Source organism: Takifugu rubripes, chromosome 20 (genome assembly GCF_901000725.2).
Source record: "Takifugu rubripes chromosome 20, fTakRub1.2, whole genome shotgun sequence".
In the NCBI taxonomy this organism is placed as follows: domain Eukaryota; kingdom Metazoa; phylum Chordata; class Actinopteri; order Tetraodontiformes; family Tetraodontidae; genus Takifugu; species Takifugu rubripes.
In genome coordinates, this window is record NC_042304.1 from 8,701,890 (window position 1) to 8,727,899 (window position 26,010).

Below are 26,010 nucleotides of genomic sequence, written 5' to 3' on the forward strand. Positions count from 1 at the left end.
AAGGACCGTCGCGCTTGAAAGGGCGAGTTCCAAACAGGAAGAAAGGGGAGAGAAAGAGAAATGATTTCCCGGGGATACGCCCCCTGCTGTGCAGCCCTATCATCTGCCGCCGCACGCTCGCGGCGTGCGCTTGTGTCAGCCGCAGCGTGCTGCGGGAGCGAAGGCGCACGTGCACCTCCGCCACGTTGAAATTGGGACACCTTGTTCCTAAATGTGGTTTACAGAGAGAGAAGCTGCGGCAGACGGCTCAAATCTGGAGTTCTTTATGGCTGCGTCTCCTCCGACCAATCAATAACTCCTGAGCCACAACAATAAGCCCAGACCCGGGTAAACAACCACGCCGGCTTTAATAATTACAGTCACACCTCCTTCTCTTCACCTCTGGTCTGCAGTTGTGCTTATCAGCGGCGTGCACCAGGCCCGCGCACCAGTGAAACGGGGCTCCGAGTGTGAACACAAATGTCTGCCATTACGCTTTGGATTCAGTCCTGAGCCTCATGTGTGAATGCAGCAGAAGAGCTTTGGGAGGAGCATGTGTGTGTGCACGTGCCTGTGTGAGTGTGTGTGTGTGTGTGTGTGTGTGGGGACTGCAGCCATTGTTCCCACACAGCCGCAGTGACAATGTCATTCAGCAGTTTAGTAACAGGCAATTAACTTGTTAATACCAGCCTAATGGACGCGGCGCTATTTTAAAACCAGCGTCCTGTTTGTGCCATTAACGGCCACTTAGTGCCGCATTCAAATCAACAGGCGACTTACACACACGCACACACACACACACACACACACACACACACACACACACACACACACACACGGAGACAGACAGAAAGAGAGAATAAAGACACCCCAACAGATGTTTCTGGTTTATAAACATTGATTTTTGATGCGTGTATTCAGAAGCTGAATGTAGCGTGTTTAAATGTTGTGTTGATAGAAAGAAAAGACCAGTAGTGCCGTTGGGACCTTAATTGACTCAAGTGGTTTCATCAAGTGCGTCTACTGTCGCTGAATTCCAGTCCTTTTGTGTGTAACAGGCTCAAGGTCAGGTGTGCTGCTTCTGTCATCAGTTAAATCTTTAGGATGGAGCTGATTTAACACACACACACACACACACACACACACACACACGCACACAATGACATTCAGGAACTGGAAGGTCGGACTGGACGTAAAAAGTTCAGGAATCAGATTCTTCAGACAGATGAAACCAGAGCTGCTCCTCCCGTGAGCACAACAGTGACGCGAGTGTTGAGGATCAGGTCAAAAACATTAACAGATGGGCTGCAGATGGATGAAATGATATATAATTAATGAGGGAAATACTAATTACATACCTGCTGTGATCCCAGAAACACACCAGCTCAGGCTAAAGAGTTTACAACTCCTTTCAAACTTCCCCTGAAGTTTCCAAACACTGGTTTACATGTGGATTTATCAGATTTCTCTACATCCTCACGACTGAAGACTCCTCACGACTGAGCAGACTCAGGCGAGGAGCCCCTGAGAGAGGCTCACATTAGCTGAAGATAACTGACATCAGAACAGGATAAAATGTAGCTAAACTCCTCCATATTCACAGACAGAATCATGACTAAACTTATACAACAAGCAGACGTTTCATTTGAGCTGTTGGAATGAATACAGTAAACACCACAAACTGCTGCCGGAGGGTCTCTCTGATTCCGTTTTGCATTTCAAAAAGAAGGAGTTTTCTATCGGAATCGGTGCTTTCGCTCTGAAGTCTGAGACGAGGCGCTCGGTCCTCCTTCGGAGTGTTTATGCACACTTTGAACTCCGCTGTGGGAACGCTCGGCTCTTTAACGCTTTCCAAAGGTTTGGGTGGAACATCAGCCGTGGTAATAAGCATGTCGCCACACTCTCTCGTCAAGCTTTGGCCATGGCTCTCAGCAGAGATTTAAGATTCTCACTCAGATGTTTTAGTTCTTTGCGTGTAATTTAGTGCTTGTACAAGCATGTGTGTGTGTGTCTCTGAGTTTTTGACAAATAAATCATCAATGTGTGAGACGTGCGAGGAGATGAGAGGACTCGTGGTTGCAGTGAGTCGGATGTGAACAGGCAGCAAATCTCAACGATCACGTCTTTCTTGCTACAGAAGCATCAACTGTTTCCTTGTGTTTCTGTGATTAAACTGGTTAAAAAAGTTATTAAAGTCCCTGTAATCTGGATGCAAGTGAACCCGAAAGGTTTAAAACAGAGCGTAACACCTGCCGTTAATGCGATTTCCCGATAAAGATGACATCAAATGTCTCAGATAACACCGCTGCGTATCTCTGGAAATTAAATGACTTCTGACATCTAAAAAAGGACAACTATTACAGGAAAATGTAAAAGGGAGGGAGGCGGGGAGTGGAAGCCGGCAGACGGTGAATTTAAATGAAAGGCTGGGCTCCTGTCTCGTGGTCAGCCATCCTTTGGCACTTTGTGTCACTTCTGCTGGATTCCTGTCATTGCAGCTTTAACACAGACAGTTTCCACTGAAGGTTTCGGTCGACGCGCGATTACAGATGCCGGAGCGATATTAAACAGCTTATATCTCTGATCTTCCTACAGAGAACACGCCACTGCCTAGTATTGACATTCACACATGTGTTGAGTTGAAATTCCTTTTTTTAAAAAAAAAAAGATTCTCCAACTTTTAACGCATTTGTTTCGCCGCGTCCCCCTTTAGCTCCACCAGCTTGCCGGCTAATCTTTCACAGACTCGTCGTCGACGTCGCTCTGAACGTCTTCCTCTGGAAAGACGCTCAGACCGGCCCGGACCTCGATGTCTGTTCCTCTCGCAGCTTCGGCTGCTCCGATTTCGCAGTGACGGTTACGACAGCAACAGTTGCACGCTGGCTTAAACATGACATGAAGGATAAAATCTGTTGCCATGTGAGCGATGCCACATTATCAGCAGATCATTTCCTCATTAGGACAGACCTCAGGACCCGTCCCAGAGAGAGTATTTGACACATCCATCCCACTCACGTTGGACTAGAGCGTTATCACCTTTTGGATAATAAATGAGCTTGATTACTGAACAACTGAATAATACATGCAAACAGCCCGGCGAATCTCCCTCTCGGCCCATCAGGGGCACACAAGAACCTTCTGGAATGGACGAGATGATTGACAGTCCAGGTCGGTGCGTGTGTGGTGGGGGGGTGGGGGGCTGATCCTCAGGCTGTTTTCTAGGATCAGATGAAGTCTGGGGATGCCGGGACTCAATTGGCACGAGTGAATAAAGGCATTTACACGCCAGGGCAGCTGCTATTGACGGCGTGCGTCCGCCGTCCACGATGAAAGTCCGGCGGAACATCTGAAATTAAAGAAGCACCAAATCTGTAATTGGGCTCACGACTCCTGTTTGCCTCCCCGTCTTCCCGGTCCTGATTGGCTCCCCCGATGAAACGACCGCGTGTCGGGCGGTTGCCGATTAATGCGGTTTCCATGACAACGTGTCCGAGGTGTGTCGGAATGTGCGCGCGTGCGGGTGCGCGGCCTTGTGAGCACTTTGTTTGAAGTGGCATGCCTTTTCAACGGCTTTGATCAGGGAAATGTTTGTAGTGGGGGCAAACCTGGAGAGCAAACAGGACTTCAGAGAGATTAGCTCTTTGTGGAACATGCTCACACACACACACACACACACACACACACACACACACACACACACGCTCACTGCTGTCTGAATAAAATCGGCCTCACATAAACTGGCAGATCGTTTATTCTCTATTCTCCTGTGATGAAGGAAAGATGATGATGATGAGGAGGAGGGGGAGGAGCAGGCTGGGACATGAGATGTAGCTGCATCTTCTGACTAATTTATCTTCCCTCTCCTTCACCGGCCCAACTAACGTTTTTGATGAGGGATCAAGAACAAGTGATTTAGGAAGCCCTCAACACCGGTGGAAATCCATCAGGGCCGAGGACGGCCGGGGCAGCGTTGAGGTGGAGCACATGGACCCTGTCCTCCTCCATCAGCCCAAACTAAGCTCTCAGTGTCCGGGTGTGTAAGTACGACAGGGGGGAGTCAGAGGGAGCTGGGAACAGCAGTTCAGAGAAGAGGCTGCACCACCTGGACACCTCCCAGTCCTGACCAAAGCAGAGCCACCGGGCACATCACTCAGTCCCCAAGGTAGGACCATCCGTCACCCGCTGAGGTCGCACGCACGGCAAACAGTGCAGAGTGTGAGGAATAAAGGTACAAGGCTGGAACAAACAGCAGGATATGGCTGTCATCTAAGGTGGGACAGAACGCTAAGTCATGGTCCCGACTCCCGAAATAACAGAGAGCTTCAGGATGATGAAGAGTGTCAACGTCCGGAACACATCCGTAACGAAATCTGTCTGGAACCTTCAGAAGGCAGAGGATGACGGGTAACGCCTTATAGTCCACTTATCTTAGAAACTGAATGGATAGAGAGTGTTTGACTTACATTTTTAAATTGCCCCTCAGGGAAAAATTACATTTTATTGAACTGAAGAGGAGACTCATCATTAAACCTTGAGTGTTTGGAAATATCCACCTAATGGTGAAATGATGGAATTCATTTTCCTGAAATTGACACAACTAAAGTATTTGTAGTACGTATGAAAAAATATATTTATTATTGATATTTGATCAGAACAAAATAAGCAGTGCTTCTTCAGGCCCTTTTTGTTTGCTGCTGGGCTGTTTCCCTTGACTGGTCCAACTGGTCCAACTGGTCCGTCCCCCAGTGTCTCGTCCACGACCTCTAAGTTCTCGCTGACATATTTCCTCAGAAAGCTGCGCTGGTCTCATCCCACCACCATTTTGGCTCAGGGGCCTCTGGGATCGCCACTCTCAACCTGTCAGAGTTGGGGGGTGGATGCTGGGGACATCCGAGGGCAGACATGGGAAATGATAACAAGATCTAGAAACCAGGGCTGGCTTCCATGTCAGTGAGGACGGGTTTGCTAAACATGCGGATTGTGGTGCGACGCCAGTTGATTGTGTGATAACTCAGCCGCTCAGTGGCCATGGGAGAGGATTTTAAATATTTAGGCACTATCCCGGACATCCACAGAGACATGCAGCATATTTATGAAGGCTCTGCGATGTTTGTGTTTCCTGAACAGATTGAGCGTCGGTGGACATTTTCAAGACGCTGAGGCGAGGGTCATGTGGTGGAGCGATCTCCGGGAGGTTTGTCAGGACAGTTGACGGCACCGAACAACTAAATACCAAACACGCGGTGACGCCACGGGATCCTTCCTCTCCTCCTAACACGCCGAGGGGTGAGCAGGAAGGTAGCTGCTGGAGGTGGAGCCGAGGCCGCCTGATCACTCCCTATGATGTAGGTCCTGAGGGAGTAGCTAAGAAAATGGTGATGCAATATTAATTGGTGGTGATGCGTGCCGGGGACCGGGGGGTTGTCCAGGGTTGGTCTCCCAAAGGAAAGGCTGTCAGGATCTCAGAGAGACAGACAGGAATAGACCCTGACCTTGTCTGTCAGCTGCTGGAGGAACGGAGGGCTGGGAAAGTAGAAGCCCCAAGTCCCGCTGACACCGCCATCAACACTCTGCCAGTCTATGGCAACTCTGCTGGGACACGGGGTGACAAGCAGACAGAGTGATGTGGTGGGACATGTCCATCTCCGCGCTCAAATGCAGAGTATAGATTCACCAACATGTCTGAAAATGGCTGTGACGCACAGCTCACGCCGCCTGGGTTTCAGGTTCGGGATCGAAGATCTGCCTTCTCTTACGGGGGGGCGCGACGGCCACATGAAGGTGCGGTCGGGTCTTCGCTGGGGTGAAACTGGCAGCGGCGTGCTGTGATTTTTCCCGTTCCGTTCCATAGATTCGTTGTTTTGCTCTCACATATTTTCCCGCCCGTCAGAAACGTAAATATTTGGTGTATTAAAGGTGTTGCCAGGTTCAAAGAACAGGCGCGTTGATGAATAATGTATAGAGGTGATGACAATGTGCAGGTACGTGTGAGGCATGTCATAGCAAGGACGCACACATCAGTGTGCGCACGTTCCACAGACACACATTTATGTGCAGGGAGTCCTGTTTTATCGCACACTAACCAGGTATAGTGTGTGTATATTTTTGGTGTTTTCGGAGGCTGCAGGGATTGCAACAGGGCCAGTCGCCGCGATTGTAAACATCTTCATTTTTAATGGTGTGAAAGCCGCAGCGACGGGGAAGAGCGAGGGCACGTGGAAAAAGCAGCAGCAACATATGGACGAGCGCTTCGTGTCATCTGGGGACGTACGAGCGCCGGACATGTGTCAGCTTCAATTAACCCTGTCCCATCTGTCTGTCGTTTACTCTTGCTTCAGCCTCCAGGATCTGGGTCAGCCGGCGAAGCAGCAACAACAAACACCACACAGCAATAAAGTTCTACCCCCCCCCCCCCCCCCCTTCCCGAGGAGGGCGGGGAAATTTGGATCATCAGACCAAAAGTAAAGTACTAACCTTTTTCCCTCCCCTGTCAAAATCAACTGCTGCTGCTAAATTATCCATGTGCCAGTCCTCAATAATTCAGCACCTGGAGGTGTGCTGTGTTGACGGTGTCATGCAGGATCCCGACATGATGCGGGGAGTCTCACACAGTCTGACTGTCCCTACAGCTGAACTGCCTCCAGATGCCTGAAATGCACCATAGGATGTTGTGTGGTGTTCAGACAGCACTTCATCTTTTTAGCAGGTTAAGCTAACCCCAGTGACGCAGCTCCTCCCACCCCGGCGCAGCGCAACGTCACGCTGTAATGCTATTTCCTTCAGTCTGACAGGTCTGCCGGTGCCCTGAGTGTTGGCAGTTACCTATGAAAGGATGTATCACTCCAATTGGGCCTCCTGCCTCGACTGTCACACACACACACACACACACACACACACACACACACACACACACACACACACACACGTGCTCACAAACAAACATAAACAGGAATTACACGTCAGTCTACCCTCCCTGTTGTCTTACACGTCTTTTTCCATCCACACCAACACTCCGTGTCAGTTTGCTTCCTCTTTGCTTCCTACCCGCCGTCCCCTCTCCCTCACTGCCATCACCCCCCCCCCCCCCCCCCCCCCCACTTCCCATCTGAGATCAACACCACCATGTATGCAGGTGCAAGGCTGCTGGCAAAATGTCAGCTTGATTCTGGTGCTTAAACACACACACACACACACACACACACACACACACACACACACACACACACACACACACACACACACACACACACAGAGTTCTGCAAGTCTACCTTTGTGGGGACTAACATAATACATTTCCAAGCCTGTTACTCTAAACCTAAGAATCAAACTTAAAGCCAAACTCAGCCCCCTCCTGGTCCTTAAAACCAAGTCTTAACTGTCAAACTAACAGACCACTGAAGTTGTCCTCACTTTCCAAAGATGTCCTCACTTTCCAAAGATGTCCTCACTTTCCAAAGATGTCCTCGCTCCACAGATGAAGCGCATGGTCCACACTATGTATCCTAAATGAGAACCTACACAAGGGTGTTCCTGCTCTGTGAGCCTGATCACATTCTTTCAACATATAAAATGAGACGCCAACTGTGGTCATTCGGTCAGATTTATTCTTAAAATGAGTAATATCAACAATGTTTTCCTTCAAAAACATATAACCACAGTTTAAAAAAATCAATTATCTTTCCTTATCATCCCTCATTATCTTTTAGCCGTATCGAGTCTTTAGTTATTGAAATGATGTGGACTCAGAATGCAAAGGGGAAGAAGATAAACATGAACCTTGTCTCTGCGAGTGTGCACGTACAGTCGGAGATTAATATCAGATTTACTGATTAAAAATTAAAGTACCCAGATTCATCCTCTTTCTGACTCCATCATCCTCTACGGCACAAGCTGGGTGTTACACAAAGCCTAAAGCACCGAGCACATGTGGAACCTTTGAGGGATGAGGGGCAGGAAAAGGAGAATAACAGGAAAAGCTGCGGTTATCCCAGTTGGGTCGCACGGAGAATAAGAACCAACGGGAGGGGGGAGCTTGGAAAAACGCAGATCTTTAACAATCACAAAAGAACCTGTTCGTTTGAAACCCGGCAACACACTCAGGTAGAGACTTGTTCCCCCCTAAGACTTGTTCCCCCCTAAGACTTGTTCCCCCCTAAGACTTGTTCCCCCCTAAGACTTGTTCCCCCCTGAGTCACTTGTTCCCCCCCCCCAGAAGCAGAATAATTTGGTTTAAGCTGCCCAGGGCAGTAAAGAATGTACAGATGTGAAGAGTGGCGAGACTAAAGCGCCACTACACCGCTGGCGGCCCAACTCCTCAGGACAGGGCTCAGGCATCCAGTCACTCCTAAAAGATACGCTTGGCCCTCATTTGCAATGTTCACGCTTTGGACAGAAAAGAAAGAAGGATTGAAAGAGGAGTAAAAGAAGCATCGTTAATAAACTGGAAAAACCATCAGAGAACAGAGGAGGAGGCTTAAGAGAGCAGCTAGCAGCCGTGGACACAGCAAGATACAGGACAGCTGCTAACGTGCTAATGCACTGGAGCCTGTAATAATAATGCTTCTGATGGATGATTCTGTCTGTAGAGCACGGACACACACACACACACACACCCACACACACCAACCATGCCATAAGGGGCGTTTAATGACCTGGTGTTAATGAGCGTCTTGTTTAGAGCTGTCAAATGACTCGGGGCCACACAGACTGACACCAGAACTACGTTCCCAGCACCAGAGTTCACCACAGGCTCTGTGTGTATCTCACACTGGCAGGAGGGCGCTCGGCTCCTGGAACAGGAAGCGGGTCTTTGGAGGCGCCCGTTGGGAACTGGTTAAGCACTGGCTCTAGCACCAGAACTGAGTTAGCAGCAGGTTGTATTGGGGGACCAGGAGGGAGTGAGGAATGGGAGTTTCACTCTGAAACAGCAGCTTCAGTTTGACCCGGGAGATTTACTGACTCGGATCTGGATTAAAATGAGGGAAAAGAGGGAATCTGAAGGTCAGCGAGCTTCCAGGGTTTTGAACTGGTGCATCGCAACACATTCAATTAATTAGACTCAGATAGCTGAGTCTACCTCCGTCAGACAACAGGACCAGGCTGCAGCCTCGCGCGTCTCCTCCTCCCTCTAACGCCGTCTTATCACACCGACTCGGTCCGGCCAGCTTCAATCGGCCTCATAAAAAAGAGCTCTAAATGACCAGTGAGCAATTAAATGGCTTCTCTGTCTGTTCTTTCTCCACGCTGGCTGGAGCTCCTCCTCGCCGAGTTGGTGGGTTTGTTTGCTCGATAAAAACTCCGATCCAACTGCACGTGATCCAATATGAAACAAATCTCAAACGATGGATCTAATCTCTCTGTAGACGGGAATCGCACAGCCGGAAAGTCCGGAAACAATGCTGATATCTCCGAGAGCCCATCGGGATTAAAATCAAAGCAACAAATCATTGAACGGTGTGAGACTGGACACTTCACAGGAGCTCACGCGATTAAAGGTTCGGGATTCGAACTTCAAACTGAAGAAAAATTCTGGTCCAAACAAACCGGAGGGAAGGAGACGTGAGCTGGATCTGCAACGTTGGACCTCTTTCAGCGCCGAAGGGTGAATCATGTGACGCGCTGGTTTCATCTGGGAAACGTTCACGTAGCTGAAATAATTGAGAGGTTTAAAAGCAGCTGAGTGGAGGCCACCGAACACACTCGGGCCGCCAGAATGTTAAATATGTTGTTAAATGAATGGGTTCGTTTCTGGAAACAACCGGTATATTTATCCAAATCAATGGTATCACATTACTGGGTTTCCTCCAGTTCCCCCACAGACCAAAAACATGCACATTAGGTTTAGTGGAGACTCTTAATTGCTCCTCACTGTGAGTAGATGGTGTGTGTGTGTGTGTGTGTGTGTGTGATGGACTGGTGACCTGTCTCTAGCAGCCCCAGTGTATGATGGGTAAGTGCTGGTGTAGATGCAGACTGATGCCCTCTGTCATCCTAACAAAATAATCTCTCTCTTAACGACGTTTGTTTACCACATTAAATCACCATTAAAATGCTATTAACACTATTAATTCTATTCCATCTATGACGAGAGCAGAGCGCTGAGGGGGGTCAGGGGAGGTGGGGGGGGTGGGGGGGTGATGGTGGTGGTGGTGGGGGGGGCAGGAAAGACAAAGACAGAGGAGGGGAGGGGGGGTGGTGGGAGAGGAATATTAAGCAGCAGCAGTGCTAAAGGTGGTTGTGCAGAGACAGTGACATTGGTGCCCCCCCCACCATCACCCCCCCTCACCCCCCCTCGCTGATTCAATGGAACCTGCTTCATTTGGGCCATAATTAGCTCAAACGTTCAGAGAATGAAAAATTCATCAGCTTTGAATCTTGTTAATTTAAAGAGCGTTTGCATTAATACAGGCAGAGCTGCACGTATATATGCATCCATCCATCCATCCCTCCATCATACATCCATCCATCTGTATATCCATTCATCCCCCCCTCTGTTTCTCCCTCTCTCTCTACATATATGAGAGGGAGGGAGAGAAAGAGAGAGAGGGAGAGAGGGAGGGAGGGAGAGAGAGAGAGAGGGAGAGAGAGAGAGGGAGAGAGGGAGGGAGGGAGAGAGGGAGGAGAGAGAGGGAGAGAGGGAGGGAGGGAGAGAGAGAGAGAAGAGGAGAGGGAGAGGGAGGGGAGAGAGAGAGGAGAGAGAGAGAGAGAGAGGGAGAGAGAGAGGGGAGAGAGAGAGAGAGAGAGAGAGAGAGAGGGAGAGAGAGAGAGAGAGAGAGAGCTGGAAGGGAAAAGTCAGTTTTGCATCCACTTATCGGAAGGTTTGATTTTTCCAAACTTTCCAGTTTCCATCACTGGAGCCAGTTCAGCTTCTTACAGATGATAAGAGGAGAAACGGCCGGCAGCATCTTATCAGGCTGACTGTTCAATGACAATGTGGGGACACGCTCCTGGACGGGCGGGGGGGGCAGGAGGGGCAGGGGGGGTCCCAGGAGGGGCAGGGGGTGGGGTCCCAGGAAGGGCAGGTGGGGTCCCAGGAGGGGCAGGGGGAGGGCCCAGGAGGGGCAGGTGGGGTCCCAGGTAGGGGCAGGTGGGGTCCCAGGAGGGGCAGGGGGGGGTCCCAGGAGGGGCAGGGCAGGTGGGGGTCCCAGGAAGGGCAGGTGGGGTCCCAGGAGGGGCAGGGGGGGGCCCAGGAGGGGCAGGTGGGGTCCCAGGTAGGGGCAGGTGGGGTCCCAGGAGGGGCAGGGGGGGCAGGTGGGGGGTCCCAGGTAGGGGCAGGTGGGGTCCCAGGGGGGGCAGGTGGGGGGTCCCAGGAGGGGCAGGTGGGGTCCCAGGTAGGGGCAGGTGGGGTCCCAGGAGGGGCAGGTGGGGTCCCAGGTAGGGGCAGGGGGGGGTCCCAGGAGGGGAAAGAGTCTGGTTGGTGTTTCAGACTGGTGGAGGTGATGCCTGACTGGTGTTGGATGTTCTTGTGCACGCTGTGTTTTCTTCCACTCTGTCCATAAACGATGTGGACAACAAACAACAATAGAAAACAAATCACAATGAGACAGAGAGCGTTCTGCCTTTTGTTGCTTCCTAATTATTCCTTATTTTTCTGAGGAAGCAGAATCGTCTGAGCCTGTGACGGACGAGCGAGAAACAAACAGCAGAGACGTCATTCAGCTTCGCTCGTCCTCCCGCTAACATCGTTTTCATGCTGACTTATTCGTCTCAGAGCTAATAAAGTTTCCAAATGAACCTTTAATCTCCTCAGAAATGAACATCAGCTCATTTGAAGGACCAGCTGCCCTTGCTGAGAGAGCTGGACGGCTCCCGCAGCCATAAATAACCACGCTAAAGCAAACACCCCGCAGCAGTTAGCCGTAACCACGCTGACGCGCCGCCGCCTCTGTTGTTTGGAGCGTCATTCGGCAGCTGGACAATCCTCATGAATCGCGCCTTTAACGGCACCACTGAAGGTGGACAGTGGGTAGAAATGAAGATGAATGTGTGTTTCTGCCCCCACGATGAGGCTGCAGCTACCGGCTCTCTTATCGAAGCTGAAACACCCAGTGAGATGTTTGATGTTCCTCACACTCACTGCTGGATGTTTTGTAGTGGAAGCGACGCCATCGACACGCCTGCAGCGTCCTGAAGTCCCGCTCGTCTCTGAACACTAATATAATGTGACGCTGTGGAACCTGAGCGTGCTAATGGGCAGGGACTTTGTTACGCAATACAAAAACTAGTGCCAGCTTCAGTCTGTGCTGCCGAAGCTCTAAACCTCGGGTTTAAAAGCACGAGGCTTCGGTCCAATAAGTGCATCGAGTCCAAAGAGACTTGTCACACAACTGCTGCTAAGTGCTGCCGGTGGTCTGCAGAGGGTCGTTTAGAGTGTTCCAGGGAGGCCAGCACGGCTCCCCAGGTCACACAGCTTCCTGTCCAGCCGTTGTTAGGAGCCTCAGGTCCACCTTTAAACACAGCTGATGAGCTCACTGAGGCCAAATGACTCTTTGTGATGGTACCAGCTCAGCTGTCCTGGACAGGCTGACAGTCCACCGCCGAGTGGACCGGCACTGGTCCGTCACAGAATGGCTGCGCTGCCAATAACCTCTTTACATGAGTAACATTAATGACGGTGACATGTCCCCCTGTGCTGCAGGACGGACTCAGACATGGAAATACAGCCTGGTTAGAGGGGACAGGACTGGGAGACGATGGACAGAAGAGCACAAACGGACCTCATGGAGACCACGAGCCCGACAGCAGCCAACACCCAGCAGAGGGGCTGGTTCCAGGTTCAAGCCTCTCTCGGAGCGCTCAGATGTGTCAACACGTCGTCCGTCTGGTCTCACACAGAGGTGATACGGCACCGAGGCTTGGACGAGGGACGCACGCCGCCCGCCAATTATCTGTGTGTCTGCAGCCGCCCCCAAATGTGCTGCTCTCTTATGGCTGACATTGAGAACAACCTGCCAGCTCTCACACACACACACACACACACACACACACACACACACACACACACACACACACACACAGACACACACACACACACACACACAGACAGAGGTCTGGGTAAAAAGCTGCCGGACGTTTACAGAGTCGTTAACGATAAATTGATGGTGGTGATTGTTGGTCATTCTAATCTTTTCATTTAAATTAAATGTTTACACAATGGCCGTCGGCTCAGAAATTGGTTTAGAGGTCACACAGGTCTCCTGGAACCCATTCAGTCGACCCGTGTGCTCGCTCAGAGGTGTGAGTGGGAACACTGGGGAGCAGCACTGGGAGCGAGACAGTTCGGGAACAGATGGAGCCACAGAAAAGACACAGGAAAAACAACAAAACGCACGAGAGGTTTGTGTTGATAGAATAAAAGTCTGAATTTATTTTCATTTATCTACACATTGAACAGGTGTTCCTGAATGCAGCAAGAGAAAACACAGAACGGTTCGCTAAGCGTCAAAGAATTTGCTCGCATAGCAGAGGTGTGGCCGGTTTAGCAGAGACATACACTCGTTAATCTCAGACACGTATAGCGGAACATCGGTAAATGTTGGCGTCGGGTGAGAACCGTTCACATTATCATGCCGCCGACAGCAAAAAGCCCCGTCTGGAGCAACAGTTGCAGCTGCTGCAAGTTTCATGTCCCGACACGTGGAAATAGTTCTGAAGGGACTCTGTCCCCTCTCGGGGCTGTGCGGAAACATTCAGAGGTTCTTTCGCAATCCAGATATCGCTTCCTGGTCCTTCTGCCCGACAGTGACGTGGTACCAGGTGATCACACACCGACACACAGAAAAGTTCAGCCGGACCGTCAGGAACAACGGCCCAGAGAATGGCTTCAAACCAGCTGCACACACACTCACACACACACTCACACACACACACACACGAGGAGTTCCCCAGCACATTTCACGTTCACAGAAGTTCTGAGTGAAACAGAGAAGAAAACACACAGTGAAGAGTAACCCCCCCCCCCCCCCCCCATCTCAGTATAATTTAATGAAAATGATCCTTTGTTGTCACCGCACAAGACATGATAAAGCACTTTTTGTATGATAATACACAAACCAGGTGCTGCAGATATGACAAACCAGCTTGAGCACAAACAACTGGTGAAATGTTTCAGAGACGGTGAGATCCCAGCACAGACCAGTAAAACCTCAGAACCCCCCCCCCCCCCCCCCCCCCACTTTCACTAAAATAACCCACACAAAGAACCCCGCCCATGGACAAGGAAACGGACTGGAGGCATGGGCCGATACCGGGCTCAAGCGACGCTGTGCGGTACCAAAACCGTCCCGTTTCATGACCACTCCCACGGTCCATCACACCGTTCCTGCGGTGTCAACGCCGCGGGTGTAGGTCAGAAATCACTGGAGTGGCCCCTCCCCCGCCCAAATATGGCTGGCAAACATGCTAAAGGGTAGCAACAGCCGCTTCCCCGCTAACCTTGGCTGAAGCGAGTAACGTTAAGTTTGACCTAAGCGCTACTAAGCTCCCACGGCGACGCCGACATTTGTCTAAGATCCCGACAGTGTTATAATGCAGCCCGATGACGTCTTGGTGTTTCTGTCTGTGGGGGCGGCGTTGTTGGCTTTGTATTATTGTGTATTTTTAATACACTTCTACTAATGCACATGTACCATGTTCTATATATAACAAAAAGGACTGCTCAAAGTTGATTTTAAAAAAAACAAAAACAACGAATAATCTTTCGAGCTGGACTCGTAATACCGTGAACCCCCACTCTTTGCTTGAGGTTATCATACCGGCCCATGCCTGGAATCTGGGTGAAGCGGAACGCGGTTTGGCTGAGGACCTCTTCTAATCTAACATTCAGTTCTTTTATGGCAACCTGGCGGACAACCAGTGAGCAGTGGTATCGCTTCATCCTCGAGTGATCTGATAATGGTGCCCTGTATGGAATTCAACCTGATCTAACCAGTAAAAATGCATATTTCTGAGAACACACCACGACCAGGTAACATCGGTAGACAGCAGGTGCCGGGAGCAGGCGCACCTGCCGGAAAAATACAAAAGAAAATCGGCAAGTTCTGAGGTACGAGTGGAACTCACAGCTGAGAATATAATCACTATCTACTATATTTGGATGGATAGCATATAAGTCGATATAGTCGAAGCAGGTTTTAGCATTTTGCGATATTTTGGCTTACGATAACTGGAAAGCTGGGGGGGGGGGGGGTGAGGGGGGAGGTGGGGGCGGTGCTGGACACACCTGAATAGAACGTAGCTGTTTGAGGGTAGAAACATAGAAAAACAGCACCATTTGAGGTCCGAGAGATCAGTTTTGAACTGTTTGCTGGTAGCACCGTCAACCAGTATAAATCTCAGAACGCGATACAGAGACAGGAACACGACCACGGTACCGACTGCACGACAAAGCGAAGAGTGAAGACGCTGGCTACACCCCCCCGGAGCAGCATCTGTAAGCAGGTCATCAAACCCACCCCCCTGGACGACGATCCCGAGGTGTTTTACAAGTTCTATATGCTGTACATCTTGAAATTAACCAGGTAGATCTGTCCTACAGATTATTATTTTTTTAAATCCAATATACACACGTAGTTTACAGTCACTAACAAACAAACAAACACCAGAGTAACAATGAGGTAGGAAGGTGAAGTCAGATGAAGTAGACCCGGTTTGTGGATTGTATACAAAGTTACGAATACGTTCAGAAAAATATAGGCCCGACGACGCCAAGACTGATGTGAGGCTCAACAGCGAACGTTGTTTTCTGTACATCCTGGTGAGAGAACCGCTCCGTTTGCGAGGCCCGATCAAATCTGCGCCGCTACGCAGGGTGGCCAACGACCCGGAGGTGACGGCCAGAGTCCCGGGAGGTCTGGTGCCGTGCACGGCAGCATTGAGCGTGCACGGCTGTCTCTGCCAGGTAATATCGGTGAGGAAGGTGAAGCTCTTCTGCGGCAGAACGCCAGAGGCCGGCCTTGCTAACGCGGATTAAGCCAAATCTGGGTTAAAAACATCACTTCCATACAGCATTCGGCTGCTAAAGACGGTCTGAGTCCACGGATTAGAGTTTAATGGCGCCCCAGGAAACCTGGACGCCGGACACCAGGTTAACAGTTTGGTGGACGGAGCAGCTCCGTTAACGCGCCGCGCTCCCTTTTGGCATCAAAACAACAGAGAAACGAACACAAGCACGACACACCACCACGTGTCAGCGTTTTAGCATGGCTGTTCTGTACAAAAGTTCCCCTTCCGTCTCTTATAAACACCCGCGGGCGTCCCGCCGCTCTGCACGGGGGACCGAAGCCAAGCGAGAGGTGGCCGTTTTGGTAGTTCAAGCTCAGCTAAGCACTATCATTGGCATGTCTGTTGTGCAAACCCTGCTGCTTCCTTACTTTGCATCGACCCATATCAAACGTGGCGCCGCCCCGTAATACTTTGGCAAACAACTGAATGCACCACCAGTGGCGCCCATTCAGAACCAGTATAACCAGCACCTTTGCACACCAATTCAACGCGCGTACTCCAGCAATCTGAGGCGTGCTGGTCTATCTTACTGGCCGCTCGTCACGCGGGGGCCACGTCTCAGCAGGAGAAACCACATTTTTTCTTAAAATTGTGACTTATGGAAAATATATCTTCTTTTTCCTAAAGAAGCATCACGTCCTCGTACCTCTAATCTAACTGGCCTGTGGGGACAGACGGGATAAGACCAATAAGAACACAAATCACACCTCACAACTCATTCTTCCTGTAGAAAAACAATAAAGCCAAAATATTCTAAGGTGCTTGATAACAACACAATTATTGTTAGGCCTTAAACTGGAACGACGTTAACAAAAAAAGAAAAGACGAGTAGCGCAAATACGTTTAAGATTGAGGAAACTGCCCGGAAGTTTAAAGTGCATTCAATGTTTGTGTCAATTGAGCGTTGATCAGTAACAGTTTTACTGCGGCAGGAGGTGGATTCCCAATGAGGTCCATCGCCACCATTTAAGATAAATAAATGACTCAAATTAGACTTTTCTCTCTTCCACAGAATCACTTTGGCTACGAAAGAGATCATTTTTCTATCTGTGTGTAAATTCCACATTCGGATTCAACTTCGAGGTAAAAGTCCACAATTCTTAGGAAAACAAGGAGGAATAAGGAGGAATAAGGAGGAACCATCAAGCTGCTGGTCGGAAACCTGACCGGAACCAGTCAAACGGGAACCTTAATGGGAACTAAAGGATTCATGTTTAATGGAAAAATAATATAAAAATGGTTTTCATGTACACTAAAACATGTCTAGAAACATAAGTTAACAAAAGGCTGCTCTGATCTTCAGAGACCAGAGAGTACGGGGTGGGGGGGGGGGGGGGGGGGGCTGGACGGCAGCTCTCAGCAGATTCACAGTTACTGCAGCTTTGTCACAGTTGAGATTTCGATCTGCAGCGTTTGGTTCCAGCCTGCAGCAGCCACACCAGCACTCTGGGTCAGAACAACAACAGCAAAATAAGAAACAACTGAGGAGGAAAAACAAATGTGGAAAAACACACATTAAAAAAAAAGAGGACTTTTTTTTTCTTTTTTGAGCGTTCTGATGGCGCAGCTCAGAGGGAGCTGTCAGCGGGGAGACCCCTGTCCCCCGACGGCCGGGCTGGGAGCCGACGGGGCCATTACGGGGTTCAGCAGGCCCAGACAGCTTCGACAGTACAATAGTGGTCCAGACAGCTTTACCCACGGCGAGCGCCGCTTCCACGGAAACCACGACCCTGAAAGCCGGCGTGAAGCCGCGGCTCCGCTCGCACAGTGGTGTGAATCCCGCTCACACACGCACCCCAGAACCTGGACGACCACCAGCTACATTCTCACAGCAAAGTGCAGGTGAAGCGTCATCGCTTCAGCTTCCGTCTCTAACGACAGCCAGTCAGAGAACCCGGGGACCCGGGGACGCCCCCCCCCCCACCCCCCACCCTCGGGGACGCCCCCCCCGCCCCCGGTGATTGCCAAATCCATTTAAGGCCTTTCAAGGCATCCGCATGCCTGTACCTCCAAAACTCGTCAAACAGTCAAATTAGTCACGACGTGACACATTTATCCACAAAAGCAACGCAGAAATACAGCATATAAACTAAAAACAGACGGCGAATGATTAAAAGAAACATCAGAGAACCGACAGACAGCGACGCCGCGCTTCAGATTTCGCCTAAATAAAACGAAGAGGTTGTAATAGAGGGGGAATCTCTGTTGCAGAAGCTGCAATATGGCTGTTACCAGTTAAGACTCGCACCGGTGAGGCCCGAGCGTCCCGCTCCGTGCAGCAGGTAACCACAGCGAACACAGCAGGTCCACGCCAGCGGGAGGCAGCACCAGCCAGCACCGTCATCTTCACAGCATCAGAAGACCTCGCCCAGGGCAACGGCCTCCCACTTTTTAAAAGTTTAAGGACTTAACACCATGTTCTGACACAGAACAATAAATCAATTCAACCAAGACTTGGATTCTCTCTCCCTTTGAGACGGGCGCGGCCGCCTCGGCACGCCGCCCCTCCGGGCCCGCGCCGGCTCAGGTCGGGCTCGTTCACTGGTCTGACTGGTGGGTAAAGCTGTCTGTGGTCCATTCATCCTACTGGGAGCTGCGACTGGGCTCTACTGGCTCTACTGAAAGAAGAACGAATCCGACATGGCAAAGAAAAAGCAAACAAACTGCTCCTGAATCTCTGACGGACATCCTCTGAGCACCCAGACCCCAGGATGTCCCGCGGACCGTCGGGGGCGGGGGCGGGGGCGGAGGGGCGGGGGACTGGGGCGGCAGAAGGCGCTGGCGTGAAACAGTTCGTGTCTACATGCCGTCGTACGTGAAGTTGTCCATCTTGACCGTCTGTCTGATCAGCAGCTTGGACTCCCGCCGCTCCTCGTTCTTGATGGACTTGTTGATGTCCATGATCTTTTCACAGATGTATTTGTTCACTTTGGACAATCTCTGCGTGATCTCCGCGCTGTCGGCCGTCTCCTGAGACACTCTGTCGTAGAGACACTCTGGGGGGGGGGAGCGGGTGTGAGGATTAAAACGTGCACATCACCTTTATAGATGCATGAGGGTTGAGTGTTTAATGGGAGGCGTCCCTCAGAGCGTCCTACCCAAGGGGGCTCCTCCTCTTTATTTGGTGGGATCAGACTCAGGTGATCTTACCTCTGACAATTTTGAGTTTGCTGGGTGACAGCGGCGGCTTGGGGAGGGCGTCCTTCTTCTTTTTGGTGGCCACCCCGGTCACACTGCGGTTCTTCAGGGTCTCCGTGCCCCAGATCATTACGGCCAGGTTTTTGGTGAACTTGGAGTCTCCCTGGGTCCGTTGCAGCTGGTGCCACTTCTCCTCGTCCACCCAGATCCCTCCGCCGAGGTGCACCTGCGGAGGACAGCCAGGAAGTGAGGACCCACATCCCATATGAATGACAACTTTGTTAAACTGAACACTGCCGGGCTCACTGAGCGGGCTGGTGGATCTGGATCATGGCTGATTTAACAGCCTTGAAAAGGAGGAGCAGTCATGTGCTTCCTTCCTTCTCCCTGGCTGATGATATCGGGGCCCTACAGAGGCTCGCTGCCACCATCTGGACCTTCACACACAGGTTGGCTAGCTGATAAAATGTGACTCCACATCATGAAAAAGAGCAGCTTCCCTCCTAGCTTGGGACATCTGAGCAGGCTGGATTCCCAGTTCAGTCCACCCCTCTGTACCATTTAAAGTGGTTCTTGTGGATCCAAACCACTGAGAAGCTTTGGAGGTGCTGGTTGAAGCGCCGCCACGAGTGAACCCTCGTCGCACAAGCTCCACCAAACACTCCAAGCCCATCGCCAGCTCAGGCCGACTGGCCTTTCAGGTGAGGTGTTACAGCTGGGGGCAGCTGGGGGCAGCTGGGGGCAGCTGGGGGGCAGGTGTGACTCTGGCTCCCTCCCTTCTGTCTCACCATGGTGAAGTGTCACAGGAAGGCCTCGTCCTGTGACCCCTCCAGGCCTCCGGCCAGCACAGCCTCGCAGCCTTCCAGATTGTTTTCATCCTCTCCTGCTGTTGCCCTTGTTTATCTTCCTCCCCATCTCTTCTCACCCCCCCCCCACCACTCCCTCTTTTTCTCACCAGGGCTAACCTGTCAGTCAGCGTGAAATTCCTCTTGTGCAAATAATTAATACAGGGTCCCTGACGTAGGAGTGTTCTCATTTGCAAGTGTTCTTCACGCCTGAAGTGGCCGCGGGCCCCTGAGCTTGTAGTACCAATTCCCCCCTGTCATCAGAGACAGCATGCTGGGGGAATCACAGTGGGGGGGGGGACCCTAACGGGCCAATAAACACTGTTGATGATGACCGGCCTTGCAGGAATAATAATAATCTTCTCAACCTTGTTTACCGGCTGAGGGGAGGAAAGCAAGGGGGGGGGACTTAAATATGACGACATGTTGTTGGAAGTTAGGAGGAAATACAGGATTTCCAAATTACAAAATCAGGACCCCTCCAGGAACTTTACAATGTGTCAGAGGAGCTTCTAGGAAGTGATGGGAGAAAGGCCTCAGCATGAAGAACGGGGAGCAAAAGGGAGGAAAAAAGAGCCGGTCGTCCCACCTTCCCATCGTTGCAGGTGTACACTGTTCGGGGGGACGGGGAGTAGCTGGAGCTGGTGTTGGCTTCCTCCCTGCACGTCTCCTGGACCTCCATGATGGGTTCCACCACTTCAGGCTTGATTGTCTGAGTGCCGTTGTCGTGCATAGGCTCTGCAGGGATGAAGCACACGGTGAAGGTTTGAGAGAGACGCAGCAAATCTCCGTCTGTGGACGAGTTGAGCTCAGGTCAGGCCGCCATCCGCCTCATCAGATCAGTAATGACACTAAAGTGGTCCGAACCCCCCCCGACAAACAGTCTGAGTCAGGACCAGGATTCTCTGTGCCTGCAGACGGGCTGATATTTTAGCCCAGTAACCTAAGCTGGCTTGGTGGCGGGCCGCGCTAAGCTCCAATGTAGCTGATGAGTTTTAATATCGGCCTGCCCAGTTCATCCTCTGCCTGACAGCACCCAGGGAGCACTAATCTTTAGCCTGTCCATTAGATGGTCTCACCAGTGGCCAATCGCCACCGTCTGCATGTGCAGCGGGCCGCGCTTGACACCAGCATCTGCCGAAGGTCGAGGCTGAACCTTGTGGCGGACGCCACACGCCCCGCTCATGCAAGAGCGCAGCTTTGATTCGGTCTGTGCTGGATTTGCTATTTTGGTCCGAGGCTGCACCAGATTTTACAGGTGACCAGCAGCTTCCTCAGCAGCGGAGGATGAATCCACACAGGTTGAAGCAGATAAGTTGAACTAAGAGACCGAAAAAGCTTTTAATTCCTCAACCAGTTGACATGCACAGCTTTCCGTGATTTTTGGGAGCTGTGGGAAGTCGTGCACAGACAACTGCTCTCCCTCCTCCTCCTCTGAAGGTCACCTCTGCTCCACTAACTGGACCGAACTGGAGTAAAACCAGGAGACACCCAGGCTAAATCTGCATCTTGGGCAGAGAGACAATGACTGTTTGAGAAACGTCACCTCATTCTGATTGGCCGACAGAGAACCTACAACTAAAAGAGGATTCCACAACATGTGTTGGTTGTTCTGAAGGACCAGACTGTTAGAACCTCTTCACTCTGTCCTACAGACTCCTACTGGAACTATGAGGCCAAACAAGCAGAGGTAGAACTTATTGCATCCTATCTAGTGGGTTGAATGTGCCCCGTTAGCGTGGTGGGTGCCTCACCGCTGCCCAGTCTGATGAGGAGCACGTCCTGCAGCCTCCTGTTGAAGTCCCTCAGCTCTTTGACTTCAGTCAGCAAGCTGCCGTATTCCTTCAGCTTCTTGGCCTGCTGGACCAGCTGCCGGCGGGTTCTGTCCAGCTCCTGCTGCAGCCTCCTCATCTCCTCCTCCTGCTGTCTGTAACTAAGAACCAGCTCTTCGTACAGGACTCTGGGAACCACGGCTGCCGACACGCCGCTGACACAATCCATGTCCACCTCCAAATGCTGCTGCTGCTGGTGGTGATGATGCTGCTGATGCTCTAGCTCCTTATCTTCATCCTCGTCGTCCGCCTCATCGCCCTCCTCGGCCAGCCGGTCCTCGTCCAGGTCCTCTTCGCCCTCCATATAGGAACTGGCGGCGTTTCTCTCCAGGCGAGCGACGACTGCTGCTAGGCTCTTTGAGGAGTTGGAAAAGGGGCGCCCGTGGTCCTGAGACATGACCTGACGAGAAGCGACAACAGCCAGCTCAGGCCGGAACTCCAACCAACACAAAAATGAGATGATGCAAACAATGTAGCACGTGTGGGAAAAAGCGGGCCCTGGCCAAACGCCCTGGCATTGGTTCTGACAAGACCTGCTTTCACTCAAAAGTAGAACGGATGGGGGAAAGGAACGTGATAGCGGGAGCGTGCGCCCGTGTTGATTGTGCAGACTGTAACAGAAAGTGGGAGGAGAGGAGTCACCGGGTTCTTTGATGAGCGGCTCAGAGGATTTGTCTGTGAAAGGGCAGCTGTCCAGAGTGCTGAATTTGTGCTAATCCAGCATATGGTAAAAAATAGCAGGGAAGGGGGAGGGGGGGGGGGGGGTAGGTGTGTGTTTACAGCAGGTCGGTTTCAACGTATGCTGGGATTATTCTGGTTATTTGTCGTGAGTGTAGATGCAAATGATGGAGCTGCGGCGTGTCTGCACAGCCTACCTGTTTATGCCTGAGGGGCATTCTCTCCTCCCCATAACAGTTTTCAAAAGAGTTTCCTGAATTCTTGATGGACATCTTGGGAATTTTCATCTTCTTTTGCATTATCCTGTCTTCAAATTCCTCTACCGTATCTGTGGAGTTCAGAAGTGACACCATGAAGGATCTCATGAGGCTTTAAAAGCCTGACACGGTGGCGTTAAACGTGAAGTGACGTTGTCCTGACGTTACCTCCTGTCTCAAGGACGCTTTTCGCCATAGCACACCCAGGTGGCTCGAACATGCGACTAATTCACCCATTTAGAGCCCCCGTCCTTTATGTAACATTGCTGCAGGAGTCGGTGGGATCTGACATGCTGGGATTACTGGTGTAACGTTAGCTGGTGGGAGATCGAACGCGTAGCAACCATTTGCATGAGCAAACACAGTTGCAGCTACACATCAAGGCAATCAAATGTGCCCAAGTTAATAGAATGCGCAGTCGTGACACATGCAGGTGGCGGAGAGCTCGCTAACGTGTTGTTCACATTAATGTCTGTGGCAGGACGATGACTGCAGCGCCCCCCCAAACCCCCCCACCGCGCAGTAACGCTGATAACCAGCTAGCCGCAACCCGGCAAATCTTCCCGTTTCGCCTCCGGCCGACGCTACAAACCTCTAAAGATGTCAATGGGTCGGCGGTAGTGTGTTGCGCGTCTTCCGTGTGTTTTGACAGCGCTGCATTCACCTGCAATGCACTTGTGTTAGCATGCTAACGCGGAATACGCACCGAGCTAGGAAGCGTTAGCTCCCCGTTGTAAACAACCCCTGCTACATGCTAACACTGCATGGCAGCGTTACACCAACACCGGTAACGCACGGTCGATGCCCGTGACCGGCGCCACGCACGACACATGTAGGACAAAGCACACACGATACGGCGCAGCTATCTGCAAAGTTCTGTTAGCATGCCTCGCTAGCTAACCGCAGCCGAGGACGTTGTTGTGGATTTCAGTGTCAGATTCCAGCTGATCGCGTCTTGACAAATCGCACAAAAGGACTTTGTTCGACACGCTCCGTTGTTTCGCGCACACCGGCGTCACTTATCCCGACCAGGGGAGAAAAACAGGGCTTAGAAGCGAAAGCTAATATTTCAAGAGCGCAACTTACCTGCAAGGGCAAGGATTTGTGCTTCGCATGGCTGGCCTGTGCTGCCATTCTGCTCAGCTCTGTGGACCAGATACACCTTCTGATTATCAAAATCTGTCTTGTGCAGAGGTCTGAAATCTTCCACATCTGAAACGGGTAACGCGTAGCACATGTCGTCTTCAAAGAATCTAACAAAAGCATACATTATTTACTTCTCTTTGGTCCTGCACTTTGGATATGGTTGACAGTTTTTTCCTCACAAAGTATTAAAAAATATACACATACTGTAGAGGGGGGTTGGGGTGATCTGCGCTCGACTACTCACGCCTGGTCCACATCATCAGAGAGCATCCAGACATGAGTAGTCGACCTGACACTCGCAGATTCTTCTGAGGAAATGTCCCGTAATAATTTCGTTTTGCGCGAGCGCGTGCGTAAGAAAGACAGAGACAACTGTTGCACAAAGCATTTATGCACCTATTGTACAGTGTTGATATTCTAAACACCTTTAAATTATTCCAAAAATATGCAAAATGCAGCATATTTCCTTAAGTTCCACAAACCCACATTCAGATAATCACATGAGTAAAACATGATGCAACCTAATTGTACAATATATTTCACTGATCAGCCATTGTTGTTTGTTGTGCTTTAGAATAACGGCCTCAGTGGGTCAACGTCACGTGTCATTGGGCTTTCGTGGCGGCCTCGGCGTGGATCATGTGACGCTACCGATGTAATGCAAAAATCACGCGGGACAAAATAAGCAAGAGCTGTCGACTCGTGGCTCGTTCATCACAGCCCCCGCCGCTCCTCCCAGAGAGCCGGGGTGGAAAGCAGTCGGGCAATTCTGGTCAGGTTTCCCAGGTTTCTGTTCTCTCATGTTTACTTGTATTTGCCTGCTTGTAGCGCGCCAGGAACGCTTTAAGGACAACTGACAGAAATTAACTCTGGGTTATTGTAAGACAGTCAGGTGGTAATACAACAGGATGGATTTCTCTCAGTTGTTCCTCTAATGGAGAGCACCACAGTCGATAAATGACACTAACAATTTCGTTCTGCCTCGGCTGCTGTAATTGAAAAGTAACTGATGCAGAACTATACAGAGGCTTTTGCTCCATCTCTGATGTTTCATTTTATTTTATTTTCCAGCGTTTAATTTTGTTTGAAAGGCCCCCTTCCTCTCAGTGGTTCTTTGTGCTGACTGTTCTTCAGAGACTTTTAAACAAGATTGACAAGCATCTCTGCGACCATTGTGTTTCTGAGCTTTACTGGCTGCTCGCATAACAAAGAGCCGGACGCGTCTCTGGGCTCCACCGCTGACTATAGGCCTTCGTTTCTGTGACAGATGTAACATTAATATAGATAAGTTTGTCAGAACCACCCAGCGTACAGCACAGTGAGAGTGAGAGAGCTGGTTTGGACAGAACCAGTCTAGTTGAGGACTGGTCCTGGCAAAAGTGTAGTTTCAAAGAACAGAAGACACTTTTGGAAACATGACACCAACATTTCCTGTTTTAAAAAGTAGTTGCTTGAGCTAAGATCAGCCATCAACATGACGAAAAGGTAGTTTGGCCCCAGGAAGAGTCCTGGGATCCCTCCACATCATGTTTAATGCAATATGACCTTTTATTTAGGTAACTAATTAGGTCTCGGTGTGTGTGTGTGTGTGTGTGTGTGTGTGCGTGTGTGTGTGTGTGTGTGTGATTCCTTTCACACGCTGCAGTGATGGTTATTATAGTTATTAAAACATCAAACACTGTCAGTTTGACATTTTTGTCTCACTTCTTACTTCTTTGTTGTGAGGATTCAAAACATCAAAAGTCTGTTTGAGGACTCAAGGTCGAGGTTGGAATGTAGGTAAGGAACCATATAAACGTCTGTATTTGTTGGTGGGGGGGGAGGACGTGGTCAGGGATGTAACCATGAAGATAATTCATGTTTAAAAAACACGCGTTACTTTTGCTTCCTCCCTGCATTCAGATTTAACTTTTATTCATTTATTTCTGCTCAGGACACACAGATATCTAAGCTGTGATAAAAAATACATTATTTATTAATCCCACAGTGGGGAAATTTGCAGTGAAAAGCGTTAGTGTAATTAAGTGTACCATTAAAAAGAGCCTCATTTAAAAACATAAAGTTTGTGCAATGTGCTAATTCTGTGATACCAGCAGTGAGATCATTGATTATCTTCTGTTTCTGGTACAAAAC

The 26,010-nt window shown here is 50.5% G+C and overlaps 2 protein-coding genes across 4 annotated transcripts in view; both read right to left on the minus strand.

Annotated features, from left to right (window-relative positions):
* Positions 1 to 26,010, minus strand: part of agbl4 (AGBL carboxypeptidase 4) — a 180,953-nt gene that overhangs the window by 26,981 nt on the left and 127,962 nt on the right. The gene's annotated exons all lie outside the window — the stretch shown is intronic.
* bend5 (BEN domain containing 5) lies at positions 17,514 to 24,136 on the minus strand. Of its 3 annotated transcripts, XM_029828424.1 has the most exons (7): positions 24,082 to 24,103; positions 23,818 to 23,876; positions 22,672 to 22,802; positions 21,719 to 22,196; positions 20,554 to 20,702; positions 19,132 to 19,345; positions 17,514 to 18,977 (listed from the first exon to the last, which is right to left on the minus strand). In XM_029828424.1, exons 3-7 carry the CDS (start codon positions 22,771 to 22,773, stop codon positions 18,781 to 18,783), a joined length of 1,140 nt encoding a protein of 379 aa, XP_029684284.1. In that variant the 5' UTR covers positions 22,774 to 22,802; positions 23,818 to 23,876; positions 24,082 to 24,103; the 3' UTR covers positions 17,514 to 18,780. The 3 variants fall into 3 exon arrangements, with proteins under 3 accessions (XP_029684284.1, XP_011613079.1, XP_011613080.1); XM_011614777.2 differs by having other exon boundaries at positions 23,818 to 24,136; XM_011614778.2 differs by lacking the exons at positions 23,818 to 23,876; positions 24,082 to 24,103 and adding an exon at positions 22,900 to 23,779.

Coding starts and splice junctions, on each gene's coding strand:
- bend5 (XM_011614777.2), bottom strand. CDS start 24,001: ATGTATGCTTTTGTTAGATTCTTTGAAGACGACATGTGCTACGCGTTA. Junction 22,803..23,817: donor ACAAATCCTTGCCCTTGCAG/GTAAGTTGCGCT, acceptor TGAACTCCACAG/ATACGGTAGAGGAATTTGAA. Junction 20,703..21,718: donor CCTCATCAGACTGGGCAGCG/GTGAGGCACCCA, acceptor TCATCCCTGCAG/AGCCTATGCACGACAACGGC.